General features: G+C 41.1%; 1 protein-coding gene across 1 annotated transcript in view; it reads left to right on the top strand.

Moving 5' to 3' along the window:
• Positions 1-9,710, top strand: part of REEP5 (receptor accessory protein 5) — a 39,126-nt gene extending 29,416 nt beyond the window's left edge. The window contains exons 4-5 of the mRNA XM_042991333.1: positions 2,421-2,589; positions 7,343-9,710. Of these exons, the coding sequence (XP_042847267.1) occupies positions 2,421-2,589; positions 7,343-7,392 (219 nt within the window). The 3' untranslated portion in view covers positions 7,393-9,710. The remainder of the gene's footprint in view (positions 1-2,420; positions 2,590-7,342) is intronic.
• The last annotated feature ends 6,404 nt before the right edge of the window (positions 9,711-16,114 follow it).

Genomic DNA, 16,114 nt, shown 5'->3' with positions numbered 1-16,114 from the left:
TCAATTTGTTAGGTGGAGAGAGCTGCATATTTTTAGATCAAGATTTTTAATTTGGTATTCCTTGTTCTGTATTCTTACTAGTTTCTAGTTTGTTTGATATTTCAGTTTCTGGTGGAAGTGTTAAAAATCTATGAGTGTGGAATTTCTCCATTTATACAATTATGACTTTAATTTACATAATTCAAAGCTATATTTGGAAGCTATCTATAATTATATAATTATAAAAACAAATGGTATAATTATATAATTACATATATATATATACATACAAAGTTATATATAATTTACATCTTCAAAGATATGTAGGTTTTATGTGAATCTACTTGGCAAATTCTTTTCCTTCTTTATCATTGCCTTCAATAATGTTTGTGTATGGTTAATATTACTTTATAAGCTATTTTGAGAGTTGGTATTTGTCTGATACATCTCTTTCAATCTATTTTTTTTTAAGTTTATTTATTTTGAGAGAGAGCAAGTGGGGGAGGGTCAGAGACAAATGATCCCAAACAAGCTCTGTGCTGTCAGCATGGAGCCCAACACGGTGCTCAATCCCACAAACTGTGAGATCATGACCTGAACCAAAATCAAGAGTCTGGACGCTTAACCAGCTGAGCCACCAAGGCGCCCCTCTTTCAACTCCGTTATTTTCAGTGTTCCTGGTTGGTTTTGCCTTAGGTGTGTTTCTTACAAGAAACATATAGCTTTACTGTATTTTTTTTCAGTCTAGTCTGATAGCCCGTCTTTTGAAAGCTAGCCCCCTGCTCTCCTGTGTCCAACAAATTCTAGTTCATGAGTGTTACTTTTCCAGAGTTCTATAGTTCAGATAATCTAGAGAGGGTAATTTGTTGATAACCTGTGTTTTGCTTTGTATTTTGAGTGTAATACAAATGCAATACAAATTTCTCAGAGCCAAAATGGTACTGATGGAGTGAGCTTTGGGGCACAAATATGTGCATTTTAAGCCCAAGGCTTTGTTACTGGTTTAGTCCTTTACCAAAAGCTTTTCATCTCTAGAGCAAACATAAACTTAGAAAAGCATTGTGGCTTCTCAGTTATTTGAATACATTGTTTGGTTTGGAATAATAAGGACTAAGGCTGTGGAGTTTAATGGGCAGCAGAAGAGGTGCGAGGTTTTTTCTTTAAGGAGAAGTTGTAAAATGTACAGATTTGGAATCTCAAGAAAGGACTTCATTTTTTATATCACCTGGCTATGTTAGAATCTTTCACCCTAAGAAAATCCAGTAGGCTGGTTATTGAACTTTCTAGGGAAATGAGCAGGTCGCTGTGCATATCCCCTTTTTTGCTCAGTGTCTTAGATGAGAATAAGCGGCTGGGACAACTAAAAGGGCTAAGCTGTTGGCATTTGAATAAACAGTAAGGCTTTTGGGGGGGCATAAATATAAGGTGACAGTTCTTGTTAATAAAGTTTTTAGGGCATAATTCTGGTCTTTTTTATTTCAAAAAATTTTTTAATGTTTATCTATTATTGAGAGACAGAGAGCATGAGCATGGGAGGGGCAGAGAGAGGGGGAGACACAGAACCTGAAACAGGCTCCAGGCTCTGAGCTGTCAGCACAGAGCCTGACGTGGGGCCTGAACTCATGGACTGTGAGATCATGACCTGAGCCGAAGTCGGACGCTCAACCGACTGAGCCACCCAGGTGCCCCTGGTCTCTTTTTTATTTCAATGGCAAAGTACAGCCATAAAAGAGTTGGGAAATGATATCTACATTCAAAGTGGAAGATGATGAACAGTTGATTGCAAAGATTCCTCGAAGGCAAAAACTGAGATTCTGCTGAGTTTGTCTATAACAGGATGGATGTAAGCCAACTAAGAACAAGCTTCACAGGTTTCTTTAGACAGTTTTTTTTTTTAATCTATTTATTTTGAGAGAGAGAGAGAGCACAAGTGGGGGGGATGGGCAGAGAGACAGAATCCCAAGTAGGCTCCACATATGGTCAGCATGCAGAGCATGATGTGGGGCTCAAACCCAAGAAACCATGAGATTGTGATCTGAGCTAAAAGGAGTCAGTCACTTAACTGAGCCACCTATGTGCCCCTAGACAGTTTCCTTTACACGTGCAGTTAAGTACTATGTTTCTTAAACTGATTTTTAAGAGTTTTGATTAATAGAACTTCTTGCAGCCATAAACTAAAAAGTGATCCAAATTAGGAAGGAAGTTAGGCCGTCAGATTTGGTGTGTTTTACCTTTCTGTTTTCAGTCTCAGCATTACTAGGTCATGATTTGTCAGGTGTTTTTTCCATCCAAGAAAAGGGCACTTGTAGCCTGCAGAAAACACTGGAAATGCTATTGGAGAACATAGCCGATGCAGCGGCATCCACAGAGCAGGGGCGGCCGTGTGTGTTGTCAGGATGCCCACTGCTGTCCCGTAACCTGCTGACTCTCATTCTGTGCAGTGCGGCTTCCTGTTGTGGTGCATGGCCCCAAGCCCTTCTAACGGGGCGGAACTGCTGTATAAGCGCGTCATCCATCCTTTCTTCCTGAAGCATCAGTCCCAGGTGGACACTATGGTGAATGACTTGAAGGACAAAGCCAAAGAAACTGTAGATACCATCACTAAAGAAGGTAAGGCCCAGGGGCAGCTGGGTTCAGCAGGTGAGAGGACATGGGAAGTACTGGGCCCAAATAACAAGCTGCTTCTCCCCTTTCCTATCAGCTTTCCTCAGCCAAATGCTGAGGCCACCCTGGGATTTCTTTACTAATACTTTGCCTGTCGCCCTTTACTTTTTCCAAGATTCTCCCACCATGCCACATTTAATGCACTGTTTAGTCAGCACATTAGGAAAAATGACTTTCCTGTGGTGGGCAGAGATTTTAGAGAATCATCTGTGTTTATATACCAGTACAATCTCTTTAATTCATTTCAGGTTGAACTGTTTCAAATTGCTTTTGTTAGAGGTCAAGAGAATGCCCTTTCAGGTATCCAGATTCATTCATTCATTCAACAAGTATTTATTTCTTGAGGTGCTTAATATGTGCCAAGCATGTTCATAGCACTGGGGATGAACCAAACAGACCATACTACTTGAACTCATGAAGCTTATACTCTTGTTGAGAGATACACAGTAAAAATTTAAAATTACATGATAGAGTATACAGAGAAAAATAAAGCAGATAGACAGGGAATACCAGGGCTGAAGGGAAAGGTACAATTTTAAATAGAGTGATTTAGGGTATCCTCACCAAGAAGACTATCCTGAATCAGACTTGAAAGAAACCATGGGGAAGAATGCTCTTGATAGAACTGCATGTTTAAACTGGAGGCAGGAGCAGTATGGCTGGAAGGGAATGATCTAGAGGAAGAGAAGAAGGAGATAAGGTCAGAGAGGTTGGGGAGTGGAGGCTGGAAGACCGATCAGGTAAGGCCTTACAGGCTTTTGTAGAGGCTTTGGCTTTAACTCTGTGAGGTGGGGTGCTGTTGGAGAGTTTTGAGCAGAGGAGCAACATGATCCACCCTGTGTTTAACAGGCCACTGTATTAAGAATAGACTGAAGGGGGATGGGGAAGAAATCAGGAGACCAGTTATAAGGTGTTTGCAGTGATCCGGCTGGAGAGGACGATGGTGGCTTGGCTCATAGTAGTAGCAGTAGGGGGCGAGAAGTCATTGGATTCTTGATATGTGTATTTTAAATGTTTATTTATTTATTTTTGAGAGTGTGGGGAAAGGGCAGAGAGAGAGAGGGAGAGAGAGAATCCCAGGCAGGCTCTGCACTGTCAGCATAGAGTCTGTTGTGGGGCATGACCCCACAAACCATGAAATCACAACCTGAGCCAAAATCAAGAGTCCGTTGCTTAACCAACTGAGTCACCAAGGAGCCCCAGGATTCTTGATATATTTTGAAGGTAGAACCCATAGGATTTGCTTATGGACCAGGCATGGAACATGAGAGAGGAGTCATGCATAAAGCCAAACTTTTCAGCCAGAACACACGGAAGGAAAGAATTGTTGTAGAGATGGGGAAGACTAGATAGAGCAGGTTTAGAGGGGAAAATAAGGAATTCAGTTCTGGACATAACTTTGAAGTGTCTATTAGGTACCTACATGGAGTAGTCAGGCAGCTAGTTGGATATATATGTTGAGAATTCAGAGACAGGTTTGGGCTAGAGATATACATTTGGGGGTCACCAACTGGATAGTAATCATGGGACTAGGTGAGATTATTGAGTGAACGTAGTTAGAAAGATGAGGTCTGAGGCGGTGGCCCCCAATGTTTAGAGATTGGGGAGATGGGAAGCAACTGACAAAGTGGACTGATAAGGAGCAGTCAGTTGTGGTAGCAAGAAAACCATGTGACTGATGTCCTTGGGGCCAAGTAAAGAAAGTTTCAAAGTGGGGAGTGGTCCATTGTGTCACCTGCTGCAGACACAGGTCAAGTTAGGTAACGAGTGAAAACTGACCATTACACTTGGTGGTGAGGAAGGCACTAGTGATCTTTACAGAACAGTTTATGGAGTGGTGGGACCCAAATGCTGATTGGAATGGATTTGAGAGATGGGAAGCAAGGCTGAGAGAATGTAGGTCTTTTGGGAAATTTCCTGCAAAAAGGAGAAGACTGTGGCTGCACCTGGAAGAAGGAACTAGGGTCCTAAGGATGTGGGTTTTTTTCTTTTTCCTAAAGTAGAAGGAACAAAATATGTCTGAAAACTAGTGGGAATGATCCAGAAGAGAGCAAAAAGTGGGTATGAGTGAGGGAAGAGCTTCTGGAGCTCCATCCCCAGTTAGACCAGAAGAGATGGGAACCAGAGTAGGAACAGGACTGGTCATGGGGCACAGAGGTTGAGAACACGAGTAGAGATGCTGGCAGGTGAGTGCCTGTGATGGTGGGTGCCTACAGAAGGGACTTTCCCACTGCTTCCCATTTCTCAGTGAAGTAGGAAGGTCAGCGGAGAGGATGGGGAAGATGGTGATAGAAAGAGATGGTATGAAATAGGTACCTAGGACTGGGGTCAGCAGACGTTTTCTGTGAAGGGTCAGATAATAAATGTTATTTTTTGTGGGCCATCAGCTCTTGCTTGGGACTCTCAGCTCGGCCACTCTAGTGTGAAAGCAGCCCAGATGAGTAACCAGTGAGTGTGACCGTCGGTTGCTGGCCACTCCAGGACCATGGGAGAGTGGACGGACTGGGGCAGTGCCACGTGACTGTCAGGAGTATTACAGGCTCATTTGAAGTTGTGTCAGTGAACTTAGTGAGACCAGTTGACACACACAGCTCCGCAGCTGCAGAGCAGGTGGGGCTCTGTGCCAAGGCCAACTGAGTAAAGAACCATGAAGTGAGAGAGGGACCAGGGAGTGTTTAGTGTCTGATGGTGGAACTTCAACTGGCCAAGGAGGGAAGGGACGGTGGAAAAGGTGGTGGGGGAGGACTCTGAATCAGAACAGAGGGCGTGTGCTGCACAGCTGGGCATGGTGGGGGAGAGTGGGATGCTGGACACTGAGATTATAGAGGGACTTCGGTCACAGGTAGTGATGAGGATCATGGAATGAGTGCCTGGGGTTGGGAGAGAGGTGGGGGTTGGTAGGATGGAGCGTAAAGGTTATTGGAGGGGACAGCCGAGAGGCCAGGATACTGGCAAAATACTGAAATCACCAATAACTAAAATAAGTTTGGAGTTAAAATCTTAAAGAAATGAGGCAGCATAACCCAAGAGTCTGAGATGACTGGAAAAAGAAAGGCTGGTAGCAGATATAATCTGATGCCATGAGATTCTGAACGTGGCAATGGAGAACAAAGACAGCTTACCAAACCCTCCAGACCCACTCGTACTAGGGTCAAGGAAGAAAGAAAAATAGCCACCACCTGAGAAAGCAGTGTTCTCAAGAGACAGCCAGATTTCTGTAAAAGCAAGAAGGTGAAAGAAACATTCGGAGAGATGGATGAGGATAGAGGAGGTTTTGCTGATGAGTGGGTCTTGAGTTCCAGAGGGCACAGAAAGGGTTTTATAAATTGGACAAAAGTAGTGAGGGATGTAGACTTACCATTTTGTTTGGAGAGCTCTGTGGTAATTAGAAAGTGGGAGAGTACTGACCTGACCACTGGGCCAGTAAGATCCCCAAGACAGCTCTCCAGCAGTGTGGATATGTTCTCCCTATTGCCCTTCACACACTTCTCTCTCCACTGGACTTCTCCCCCAGGCATACAGCTCCAGTCTACTTGCATTCCTTTTTCTACAGTTTTAAGTGTTTTCTGACTTGTAGCCTTCATGTCCTCCCACCTGGGGATTGCCAGTTTCCTTTTAAGAAGTTTCCTTCCTGTTCCTTGCCTCAGCCAAAGCAGCAACCTCTGGCGATGTCACTTCTGTCTAGTTCACTCACATTGCTTAGACCCTTGGTTCTCTTAGATGTCAATAGTCTAAAATCCAATTTTACTTTGATACATTGCTAAACAGGAGTGTAAGAATGAAAATAAATTAGGAGGGACTTGCATGCTGACCCATTTTAGACTTCAAAACTTCTGGATTCCTCAGGAAGTAAATTTTTACAATGGGCTAGTTAAGAGAGAGGCTGCAATTTCTTGTTAACTGTTCAGCAACTTTAAGTGAAGGGAGAACAGCCTTCGGGCAGCTGGTGAACAGGGAAGGACTGGCAGTGCTTCACCCTGGGCCCCATCAAAAACAGGTGCACTTTGTGGATTCTCCCAGGAGGCCCTGGAGGCTTCCATAACACCCCCATCCCCCATCTCACACTCCACACTAGTTCTTACAGCATATTCCATGTCGCTTGGTAATTAGGAAGAGGAAGGCTTAGTCTCCCACAGATACAAGAATATTTTCTTGATGAATGTAGTATCTTGCCACCAACTCAAACACTTAGAGGGAAATGGTGGCACAATGAAGAGAATATAAAGGTGTATAAATATTCCATCATTTCTGAGGTGTAGGAAGGAGGAATTTCTGTGATTTTTTTTTTTTTGTCACCATGGGATAGATGACCTAGTTGTCATCAGACTGAGACATAGTCAAATTAAACAGGTGAGCACCCAGACACAAACAAGAATTTCTTGCTTGTACAGAGGAGCACTACATGCCCAAGGAATCCCTGCTTCTTGTGACACCTGAAGGAGGGCAGACGGCTTAGAGGAGACGGTTACTGTACAGGGTTAGGCTAGACGACCTTAAAGAAATATGCTAGGGTACTCAGGATCTGTGCTCTGAAGAGGTCTCTCTCTGGTCCACTTCCTGGAAACTTTCTCAGCCCTGCCACAAACCTCAGTGTGTTCTCATCTGGATATGAGTCATCCAAGTTGCTATCTAGTCACTACATTAGGCACAGAGCTGGCATTACAAATAGTCTTGACACAGTTTTCTTCCCTCCTAACAGCCAAGAAAGCAGCAGTGAACTTACTTGGTGAAGAAAAGAAGAGCACCTAACTGCTGACTGGATGAGACCTTTCTGCCCTCTCTGTACCTGCCTATTAGCGCTTGATGTTATATTAGGGACTGTGGTATAATCATTTTAATAATGTTGCCTTGGAAACATTTTTGATATATTAAAAAAAGGAATGTGTGTTTTTTTGGTTTCTTTTGCTTACTTTTACTGTCTATGTACATAGGGGGCGTTTAAATTTAATGCAATGGGCAGCGTCCAAATTTTTGGAAAATAAATTTTGCCTCTGGGAAGGAAAAGACATGTGTTACCATCCTGTAGGAAATAGAAACTTGAAATTCTATATCCCGCAGGCTTTGTACTACAACAGGCTCTCTCTGCATGCATTTTCTCTGTACTTCTATTTTAGGATACTCTTTAAGGTTCTACTTCATGTAATGTACAATTTTGTATGAAATGTTTTTAATGTATTTGTGCATACATATGTGTAGGGAAATGTTACTGTCTGACTGTGACATGTATAATGCTCACAGGGAGCGCCTGCCAAAAGCTGAAGGTTCCAGTGTGCTGGTGTGATCTGTTAAATAATATCTCAGAAAATTAAAAAAACAAATACTGATATTTCCAGTGAATAGTTAAGTGATAAGTGAAGTTGGGTGGGGGTTGGCCTGGTTGTTTCGCTAACTTTGTAGCAGCTGAATACCAGAATAGATGTGTAAAGCAGTCACTTTGGTGATAGATGGGGAAATGTACACACACACACACCAATAATACACAGCTCCCAACTTCCTGTAGAACTAGTAATGTCTTGTGGCCTTTAAAAAAAAGCTGATTATAAACTTTAGATTTGTCTGTTTTAAGATGCTATAACGGAAACCATTCCTGGTTTCTTCTTCAAAGCTGAGTAATATGTTGGTTTAGTCTTGTTTCTTTACTAGTCTTTTTTTTTTTTTTTTTGAAACTAGCCTAAGGAACCTCTAGACTTTCCCACCTCTGATTACAGGTATGTTCTTGTTTCTGTCATTAGCAGCTACATGCTAATGATGACACCAGGCTCTTAGAGCAAGAGCTGGAAGAATGAAAGGATGATCTAACCTATATAATCCAGTTGACAGTGAAGTCAAACTGCTTTCACCTTCTTTCTCTGGCCTTTAAAGTCAAACAAACAAGAGGCCTCCCTGGTTTAAATTTCAGTCATTTGTGGTCCATTTAAATGCCTTCATCTTTATACTCTGTTTTGATAAATTGCAGATAACCACATAGTTTAAGTACAGAACAAAAATTTAACATTAAGGTTTCTGGTTTGATCTGCCCACTTACAGGAACTTCAAAAACTGAGCAACCTTCTGAATTAGACTACACTGACCAAACAAAACCAAGTATAACAAAACAAGTTTAATTATCCCGTCTGTAAAATACTTTTTAAGGCAAAAAGGAGATAATTAGCTCTCCTTTGGATAATGGGTAAGATCATAATGAAATCTTGTGCTGTAAAAAATACCAAAGATATCAAAAATTAGGGACAATATCAGCTAAATATTATAATATGGATCACGTTATTTTTTTCCTGTAAGACAGTGGTAATCATAAGGCATCTTATTAAACTTACCTTAAAGGAAAAAAAAACTTAGAAAATAAGCAATTAATTATCAGCAGAAAATCAAGCCTTAGATAAAAAAAAAAAGTTCCTCCAGGAGTACTTAAGTTCCTTTCCCCATAATAAAGTACACTTTTCTTGGTGGCAGAAGGATGACAATTAGCAACTTCTAGCATACAGAATATATAATCAGGTTGTCAGCATGTAGAATATATAACTTTCAGTATACAAAATACCAGGCAAGAGGGGGAAGCGTACAAGTTACTATTGCTCATAACTACTTACAGGCTGATACCAGTTTAAAAACTGCTACAGTAAGAAAATATATTCTGAATGCAATTATTTTGTCCTTACAGCTTTTTCCTGCAGTGCATTCTGTAAGAAATTTAGGTTCCTGTTTTTGGCAAAGTGTACATACTAATGACAGAAGTTAATGAGTTGAGCAATTGTGTCTGTTTAAATTTCCCAGATAACATATCGCCATGGCTAGAGTATTTGAAAAACTAATTGAGCCTGTGTCTGGCTAGAAGACAAGCATTTATGTGTACATGAATTGTGTTTCAGGGGTAAAATCAAAGAATCTCCCCAACAGTTCTTCCCTTACTTGAAAGCTTTCAGATCAACAGTTACTGCTACTCTGGGGAAAGTTTTCTATCCATAGCCTGAAGAAAATGAGCATAGCCATTAAATAAGTTATCACCCATCCTGAAGATGTGATATATTAAATGGAAATGGATGTAAATAAACTTCTGTTATCTCACTGAACTGTTACGTTTCATTTTATTTTCTGGGGCTTAAGAGAATCTAGAATCATTTAAACAATATCTGAAGTAAAATACAGGTAAATGAACCTTAAACACTGCTGTTCATTAACCCCATTCTTTACCTGGCCTGTAGTCATCCCCTGGTGGTTACTACCTGTCAGAGGAAAAACTCCCAAAGGAAAACAACCATGAAAAGCTTTTAGCAATAATTAGCACTAGATTTAAAAGAAACCTAAGTTGCTTTCTACTACATATTCCGTTACACTCAGTCTCCTATAAGTTGGTTGCCTGTAAGTACATTTTGATGTAGCAAACACTTCCTGCATGTGCCTGCAAATTACTCTATACTTAAGAAGAAACCAAGGAAGGAGGAACTTGAGAATTTTATCAAAAATGTCTGCTTCTGGGGGGCGCCTGGGTGGCTCAGTCGGTTAAGCGTCCGACTTCAGCTCAGGTCACAATCTCGCGGCCTGTGAGTTCGAGCCCCGCGTAGGGCTCTGGGCTGATGGCTCAGAGCCTGGAGCCTGCTTCCGATTCTGTGTCTCCCTCTCTCTCTGCCCCTCCCCCGTTCATGCTCTCTCTCTGTCTCAAAAATAAATAAACGTTAACAAAAAAAAAAAGTAAAAAATAAATGTCTGCTTCTGGAGGACATGCTTTGGTCAGCTTTGTCTTCCACATCTGCTTTTACATGTCTGTATGTCTAGAATCATGGTGTCTAGAGTGAGAGTTCACATCCTGAGCCATCAGATGATATTAAGTTATATGTAGTACAGTAGGAAAGTAATTACGTTTGAGAATGACCTTCATTAAATCTTTTTCTGGCTCTTTATTACAATATTAGCTTATAAAATCTATAATATACATCTCATAGAGTATTAAGAGCAATAAGAAGTTTCTTTGGTTAGATCAGTCGGTTTTCAAACTTCAGTGTGCATTGGAATTTCTCTGCAGGGGAGGGGATTGTTCTAACAGATTGCTGGTCCCATCCAGAGTTTCTGATTCAGTAGGTCTGGGGTGGAACTGAAAAATTTGCATTTCCAGTAAATCTCCAGGTAATGCCGATGGTCCAGAAACCACACTTTGAACCACTGGGTTAGATAACCATTGGGTTAGATAAACGCTACCTCTACACTTAGTATACAGTAGTTTTTAGATCTGGCTGCATATTACAATCACCTGAGCAGCTTTCCAAAAATGCTGGTATCTCCCTTCACTACCAGAAATTCTGGTATCTACCAGAAATTCACTCCCTTCACTACCAGAAAATCTGGTATCTGGTATGCTTTTAAAACTCTAGGGTGATTCTAACATGTAGCCAGTGTTAAGAATTTGTAGAAACTACTACTGGGGTCAAGAATCCCAAGGTCTGCAGTTTACCTTCGCTCATATTGGTTCACCAGGTCTGTGTTTCCTAATGTTGCTATAACACATTGCCACAAATTTAGTGGCTCAAAACAGTATAAATTTAGTAGCTTACAGTTCTGGAGATCAGACATCCAAAAGGGTCTGCATTCCTTCTGGAGACTAGGGGAGAATCCATTTCCTTGCTTCTTTCAGCTAGAAGCTGCTTGCATTCATTGGCTTGGGACCCCTTAGCACTCTAGCTTCTACTTCCCTTTTATAAAGATCCTTCAGATTACAGTGGGCCCACCTGGATAACCACTACTTTCTCCAGCTGAAGATTCCTAATCACACCTGCAAGGCCTTTTGCCATATGAAGTAATATTCACAAGGGGTTTTTTTGGTGGGAGAACAACACATTATTCTGCCTACCACACCTAATCTCTTTGGTATAGACATTTCATTATAGGGTGCCTGCATGGCTCAGCTGGTTGAGCATGTGATTCTTGATTTTGGCTCAGGTCATGATCTCACAGTTCGTGAGCTCAAGCTCTGTATCCTGCTCTGCTCTGGGAGCACGGAGCCTGCTTGGGATTCTCTTCCTGCCTCTCTCTCTGCCCCTCTCCCACTCGGTCTCTCTCTCTCTCTCTCAAAATAAACAAACATTAAAAATTTTTTCATTATAGGGGCACCTGGGTGGCTCAGTTGGTTAAGCATCCGAATCTTGGGTTTCAGCTCAGGTCATGATCTTGCGGCTTACAGGTCAGCCAGGCTCTGCGCTGACAGTGTAGATCCTGCTTGGGATTCTCTCTCTCTCTCCATCTCTCTCTGACCCTCCCCTGCTTTTACTCTCTCTCAAAATAAATAATAAACATTAAGAAAAAATTTTTTTCATTATAAAGTCACCCGCAATATCAAAATAACCACAAAGAACAATCTTAATGTTGGGAGGGAACTAAAATTTTTTAAAAAGGAATAGTGAAAAAACACCTTATCTTCTTTCAGGTGAAAGAGATTGTCCTCCAGAGATAGTAAAAGGATTTTTGGAGTGGGGAGGACACAGGCAGAGTCAAGGGAGGGAAGTTGTAATAAAAACTGGATTGACTCAATGGTAAGACCCATTTCCCCCACTCCAACTTCTCCCACTGGATGCCCAGGTCTTTATCCTCCCGGGAGCTTGTTGGACTCTAGGGAACAGGTCAGTCTAAGAAAAAACACTTCTGATCTTGGAAATGTCCCCTAAAAGAACATCTCGCCCAGATATCCCTTTAGTAAAATTCAGTCTGCAAACCTTTCTTATGTGCTCAGAACTTCTAATCAGCTTTTTGGTTTGTCACTCAAAAAGCCATCAATCTATAACCAAAAAACCCTGGTCTAAGGAAAGCCACTTAATATGACAGGGATCAAAATAAAAACCACAACCACCACCAACGAAATGAAATCGAAAACAAAAGAATATAAAGCATACCCCCTGAAAACAAAATGCTAGAAAAAGGAAATATTCAGATAACAAGAAAGCTTGAAGAAGCTGAAAATATAAGAAAAATGAACAGTTCAATAGAGGGGTTGGAAGACAGAGCTGAGGAATTCTAGGAAATAGAATATAAAGACAAAGAAATGGAAATAAGAGGAAAAAAAGATGAGAAAATTTGTGAACTAGTCCAGCACATCTAATATCCAAATAAGGAGTTCCAAGATCAGAAAGAGTTCCACTGATGAAATTTTCAAGAAAATTCCCAGAACTGAAAGACACAAGTTTCCAGATTGAAAGGCCCATTAGGTAGGTACCCAGCACAATAGACAAAAAAGTCCAAAGCCACACTATTGTGATATTTTAGAATATTGAGATGTTGTGAGTTTCAACAAGAAAAATGTGAGTCACAAAAGATCATTAACTAGAATGACTTGGACTTCCCTTCAGCTAAAACATTAGTCAGAAGACCACGATGCAATGTCCTTGAACTTCTGAAATAAAATGACTTTCGATTCTAATTCTATACTCAGCCAAACTGTGTGAGGGTAGAATGACATGCAACGCCTAAGAACATTTACCTCCCTTGCATTTTTCCCAGAAGATCCTGAAGATGGGCTACAAACAAGGACGTAACCCAAGACAGAATGCACAGGATTCCATAATACAAGATACCCAAAACAGCAAAGCAGTGAAGCAGGTCACTCTGGATGCAGAGTGAAGCTGTGCACTAAGCCTAAAGGGTAACCAGTAGAGATTAGAACCAGGTAAAATGCTCCAGAAAAGACTTCTTTAAAAAGATGAATTAAACGGACATGAACAAACTTTTTTTTTTTTTTAATTTTTTTTTTAACGTTTATTTATTTTTGAGACAGAGAGAGACAGAGCATGAACAGGGTAGGGGCAGAGAGAGAGGGAGACACAGAATCTGAAACAGGCTCCAGGCTCTGAGCTGTCAGCACAGAGCCCGACGCGGGGCTCGAACTCACGGACCGTGAGATCATGACCTGAGCCGAAGTCGGACGCTTAACCGACCAAGCCACCCAGGCGCCCCTGAACAAACTCTTTAAAAGGATATTTTTTGACAGCTGATACTGTGTGGTTGAGTTAGTGATAAATATTTAAAAAACTAATAAAATAATTAGATCTATGGAAAACACAAATCCAGAAAACAAAAATAACAATAGCATACTTCAGTGTTTCTCACTGTAATGTGCATAAGAATCCCTTGGGGACCTTTTAAATTCTGGGCTGGGGCCAAAGATTTTGCATTTTTCACAATTTCCCAGGAGAGACCAGTGCTGCTGGACCACTGACCACACATTTGAGTAGCAAAGTATTGCATGGGTTCAGCTATGAATGGAATACAGGATAGTAATGTGAACTCTGAATACTGATTAAAGTTATGAAATATAGCGGTAGGAGGGAGGGATAGGAAGCATACATTGGGGGATAAAGGAAGGAAAACTAAATCGTTTTCTTCAACAGATAGAAGTTAATGCCTAAAAAACAAACGGGCGCCTGGGTGGCTCAGTCAGTTAAGCATCCGACTTTGGCTCAGGTCATGATCTCATGGCTCATAGGTTCGAGCCCCACATCAGGCTCTGTGCTGACAGCTCAGAGCCTGGAGCCTGTTTCAGATTCTGTCTCCCTCTCCCTCTGCTCCTCCTCTGTTCATGCTCTGTCTCTGTCTCTCTCAAAAAGAAACATTAAAAAAATAAATGGAAAACACACAAATACTAGCTCGCTCTTTACATTATCTATAATATTGATAACAATAAAGTCCTTAAAAAGTGGCCAAAGGATGTGAACATAACTCACTGAAATAAATACAAATGGCATTTCAACATAAAAATAAATGCTCAGTGTTGCTCATTAGAAAAGACTGTGTTTTTTACTTGATTGGCAAAGGAAAGTTCAATTATGCACTGACTGCAACAATGTGAAAAGTTCAATTATACACTGATTGCCGCATTACAGAAAGAGTCCCGAAACCTTTCTGACAATCCCTATTGCCCCATAACCCAAATAATTTTAGACTCTGGTCATCTTTCTGTGAGAAATCTTTTTTTTTTTTTTTAAGTTTATTTTGAGAAAGACAGAGACAGTGTAAGCAGGGGAGGGGCAGAGAGGGAGAGAGAGAGCATTGCCAGCTGCAGAACCCGACGTGGGGTTCAAACCCCAAACTGTGAGCTCATGACCTGCGCCGAAACCAAGAGTCAACACTTAAACCGACTGAGCCACCCAGGCCCCCCCGTGACAAATCTTTTAAGTTGACTGCCCCAATATCCAGTCTCCACTTTCTTCCTTGGCTGACTCCATTTTCATGACTCAAAAAGTTATACAGTCACTTTCCTAGCCTCCCTTGCAGTTCAAGATGGACATGAGCCACAGTTCTTGACAATGAGACTTAAATGAAAGTTGGCTGGGAGGGATTTTGAGAAATCTTTAGCTTTCCTAAAGCAGGAATAAAAGTGTCTGGCACAGCTAGGTTTTCATTCTGCCTTGAAATCTGATGTTCTATCAGCCCTTTTATAAGCTTGAGACAACAAGCTGTTAGAAACATGCCATGGATAGTGGAATGGGAAGATATGAGGGCATCGCTGAGCAGCTGAACCAACACGTGTAATACCTTTGGATTTTATGTTATTCCAAAAAAAGTAACTCCTGCTTAAGTTTCTCATTGTTTTGTTACATAAACACATTCCTAAGTAATAGATCGTCCCAGAGGGCTACTCTGAATCTTGTTTTGCATAGACTGCCCCCATATGTATTTGTAAATCAAATATATAAACTGCTATGCTATTATGTTCACTATAAAATGTATGAACAACAGAAATTATTAAAGAGAGAAAAAGAGTAAAAATTTGAATACTTCTTCCTACACACCCATGGATCACCTTCCTACAGCCTAGGTGTGTAAGTCCATTTAAAACTCTGAAACTCTGGATTCACTTATTTTGTCACCAAGTGGAATTTTTTATCTCAAGCAATAAAAACTTAATGAAAATGGGATTTACTGGAAGAATATAAAGTATAGTTTACAGAATTCACAGAAGAGCCAAACCAGGCCTCAAGAACAGGACTTAGGATAACTCAAATCTGTAGACCATCAACTATCTTAGCTTCCATCATCAACTATATGTCTGTGTTTCTACTCCAGATTTAAATTCCTGAAAAATAAACCATTGGTCTGGCTTGGGTCATACCCTGTGGTATGTCCTATAATTAATAGCCCTTCCAGAAGCATATGGAGTCAGAGAAGACAGTTCCCCAAATGATGCTCAGACAAAAACAAATGGCTGGATAGTGATTTTCTTAAATCTTAACAAAATTACCACTTTCAGAAATAGTGCTTTGGAATAAAGTCAGAATCACCAATCCAATTTAGTGTTTTGAGAAAAAGTATATCTCAAGGTGTTAAAGCATAGATAATAGCATAACTCCAATTAAAATAACGTTCTTGGGGCACCTGGGTGGCTCAGTCGGTTAAGCGTCTGACTTCAGCTCAGGTCATAGTCTCGTGGTCCATGAGTTCAAGCCCCGCATTGGGCTCTGTGCTGACAGCTCAGAGCCTGGAGCCTGCTTCAGTC

The sequence above is a fragment of the Panthera tigris genome, chromosome A1 (genome assembly GCF_018350195.1).
Source record: "Panthera tigris isolate Pti1 chromosome A1, P.tigris_Pti1_mat1.1, whole genome shotgun sequence".
NCBI lineage: Eukaryota > Metazoa > Chordata > Mammalia > Carnivora > Felidae > Panthera > Panthera tigris.
Note: the sequence above shows the minus strand (reverse complement) of the source record. Positions and strands in the feature narration are given on the sequence as shown.